General features: G+C 45.2%; 1 protein-coding gene across 3 annotated transcripts in view; it reads right to left on the bottom strand.

The window, feature by feature from the left end:
- Window positions 1–6: 6 nt before the first annotated feature.
- The window catches only part of LOC107082886 (hepatic leukemia factor-like), a 14,232-nt gene continuing 11,584 nt past the window's right edge, over window positions 7–2,654 (bottom strand). For 2 of the 3 annotated variants that reach the window (XM_015371784.1, XM_015371782.1), the window contains exon 4: window positions 7–1,251. In XM_015371784.1, the coding sequence (XP_015227270.1) occupies window positions 1,033–1,251 (219 nt within the window). In that variant the 3' untranslated portion in view covers window positions 7–1,032. The remainder of the gene's footprint in view (window positions 1,252–2,654) is intronic. The other variant, XM_015371783.1, reaches the window with a different exon arrangement.

Below are 2,654 nucleotides of genomic sequence, written 5' to 3'. Positions count from 1 at the left end.
CTGAACGTAGCATAAAGATAAATAAGGAGCTGTAAATATTCTGGTAGAAAATCAGTGATGATAAAAACTCTTTTTGTTTCCTGTTCTGAAAATGGGAGCAAAACCTGTGGAGGATTATTTCAGCAGTTTCCCGTTCCTAAACTATCCTGCTGCAACTTCAGGTTCCTCATAAAAATCTGCAAGTTTTCTAGATCGAAGGGACATTGCTGATGTTTACTGTGACAGTTTCTAAATGACATAAATAGAGAATGAAAAGTGTGATATTTGAAGGATCACAGCCTGACCGGTGCTGCAGAAGAACCTGAGAGACCCTGCAGAACCCTGAGCCCCTCCCACAGCCTCTTTGTTGGTGAGCGATCTGACATCCCTCGCCACCAGGGGGCTCCCTCACAGGCTGACAGAAAGTGCTGAACCTCTTTGGGTTCCATGTTTCCCGTTTTAAACTGGGTAAAGTCAAACTCCACCATCAAGCTAATCTCTAAGCTTCTATTTATTCAGGGGTGTTATCGATAAAAAAATAGATCTCTAGCAGGAAATAAATAGTTTTTCTGTTTCCTGAACTACGAACAGGTTGATTCTGGTCGAGGACTTCAGGTATAAAGAGCAGAAAGTTGGACCTGCAGGCGGCAGAGCTCATTTGGTACAAATATCCATGGAAACAGGTGCACTGCTGGAGCACACCTGCAGGGGGCAGTGTCTGTAACAGAGATCCAATGCTTTAAAGTGCTGGCCGGAGGATGATGAGGATGAAGAAGAGGAGTGAAAGGAGGGAGGTGGAGCATCGGATCTGGAGCTTAATGTCTTTCTGGGCGTCCAGATGTTTACAGATGTGTGAGGAGGAGCTTTAAGCTCCCCTCAGCAGGAAAAAGTCTCAGTTCATCAAAGTCTGACGCTTAAAGAAAATCAAGGATCGGCTGTTTGGTTGGAAAAACAACCTGGTCAGGATCAGCCGCTGCCTGGAGGTTCATAAAGACACAGAGAGGAGCCGCTGGATGGGGGGCTGCATGCAGAGGGGGGCGCCGCTGGCGTCCCTCACAGCGGCCCGTGCCGGGCCTCATACTTGGCCACGATGTTCTTGGCTCGGCCCAGCTCCTTCCTCAGGTCGGCCACCTCCTGCCTCAGAGCAGAGTTCTCCTTCTCCAGGAAGGCGGCCCTGATGGCGATCTGGTTCTCCTTCAGCCGCCGGGCGTCACGGGAACGCTTGGCAGCCATGTTGTTCTTCCTGCGCCGAGCCCAGTATTTGTCATCCTGCTCAAAGGGAAACAAAGCAAAGAGTTCAAAATGGGAATCTAAAGGATTATTATGTTAAACAGAAGCTCAAATAGGAACCAAACGACACAACAGCAATAACTTCTACAATCTATAATCTGCAATTACTATTTAACACCCTCTGCAATAACTATATATAAATATCCATCTTTATAAATGTGCAATAACCCTGTATAATAATGTGCTACAAAAAAATAAACTGTCTTTTTTCTTCCTTCGGTACCTTCTTTTTGAGCTAATGTAGAGTAAATTTCTCCACTGTGAGATCAATAGAGTAAATCAATCAATCAATCAATCAATCAGTCAATCAATCAAACTCTGCTCTGCTCCTGCTAAATATCTTCATTTCTAGGATTCCTTCATTAAGCTTCATATTTGCAACATTTAGAAAGCAGCTGGTTCTGCTGGGAAAACGGAGCTGGACTCATCCAGCCGTCGATAAATCAGGAAAAACTTCCCATGAGGAGATCCTTCCTCTCTGACGGATCCATCTTCCAACCACAGGAGGTTTATTTCCTTTTTGATAAAGCTAATGCAGCTAACTCCTTTCCTGTTGATGGAAAAAATCTTCATAGCATGATGCTGCTGCCACCACTACCGTGCTTTAAAATGGGAGGTGTGAGTCCAGACCGTGACCAGCTCCTCAAAGATCCAGAGATGAATGTGACTCATTTTTAAAGTCTCTTTTTCAAAGTTCCTTAAGAGGCTCATTAGTAAATAAGCTTTTTTCTTCCGCCATTGATCGCCATAGAAACCTGAATCAATGTGGCTGACTTTGCTAAGGTCTCCAGCAGGCGGCCATGGAGTAAAAAAATGTAATTACTAATGACTGAAATATAATCTGATATAATTATTCATTTCTTTAGGACAGATTCATTCATTTAAAAGATGAAAGGTTACATCTGGACACATCTGGAGGCAGAGAGCTTCATCAGGAACTAAAACACGGATCTGCTCCAAACACAGCCTCTAGTTTCTCTCACGTCCTTTTCTCTGGAGTCGTTACATGTTTGCGTGATTCGAATGATAACGTCTTTACTTGGCCTGCATCACTTCTTCACTTGCAACGTCTGAATTTGCGTTTTGCTTCTCTGTCCTCCATCTGCTCACAGCTGCAGCTCCGTTTCCCTGAACATTTAAAAGCTGAGCTGAGGGAGACGGACGGATCATCACATCACCGCTGCCTCCCTCACTCTTATTTAAGCCGCTTATCCCTGCAGGCCAATAGGAGCACAGAGCAGGGACTGGATGTTTCCCAGCATGCCTTGCTGCTGCAGCTGTAATCAGCTCTGATGATGTCTGAGATCTGCTCAGGTCACGCGCTGAGATAAACATCTGGATGAAAAGCCCTGAACAGCAGCGCGGCCTGCAGGAACAGCAACATC

This window comes from Cyprinodon variegatus, unplaced genomic scaffold (genome assembly GCF_000732505.1).
Source record: "Cyprinodon variegatus isolate N-32 unplaced genomic scaffold, C_variegatus-1.0 Scaffold65, whole genome shotgun sequence".
Taxonomy (NCBI): domain Eukaryota; kingdom Metazoa; phylum Chordata; class Actinopteri; order Cyprinodontiformes; family Cyprinodontidae; genus Cyprinodon; species Cyprinodon variegatus.
The sequence above is the reverse complement of the archived record's forward strand: the minus strand, read 5'-3'. Positions and strand labels throughout refer to the sequence as shown.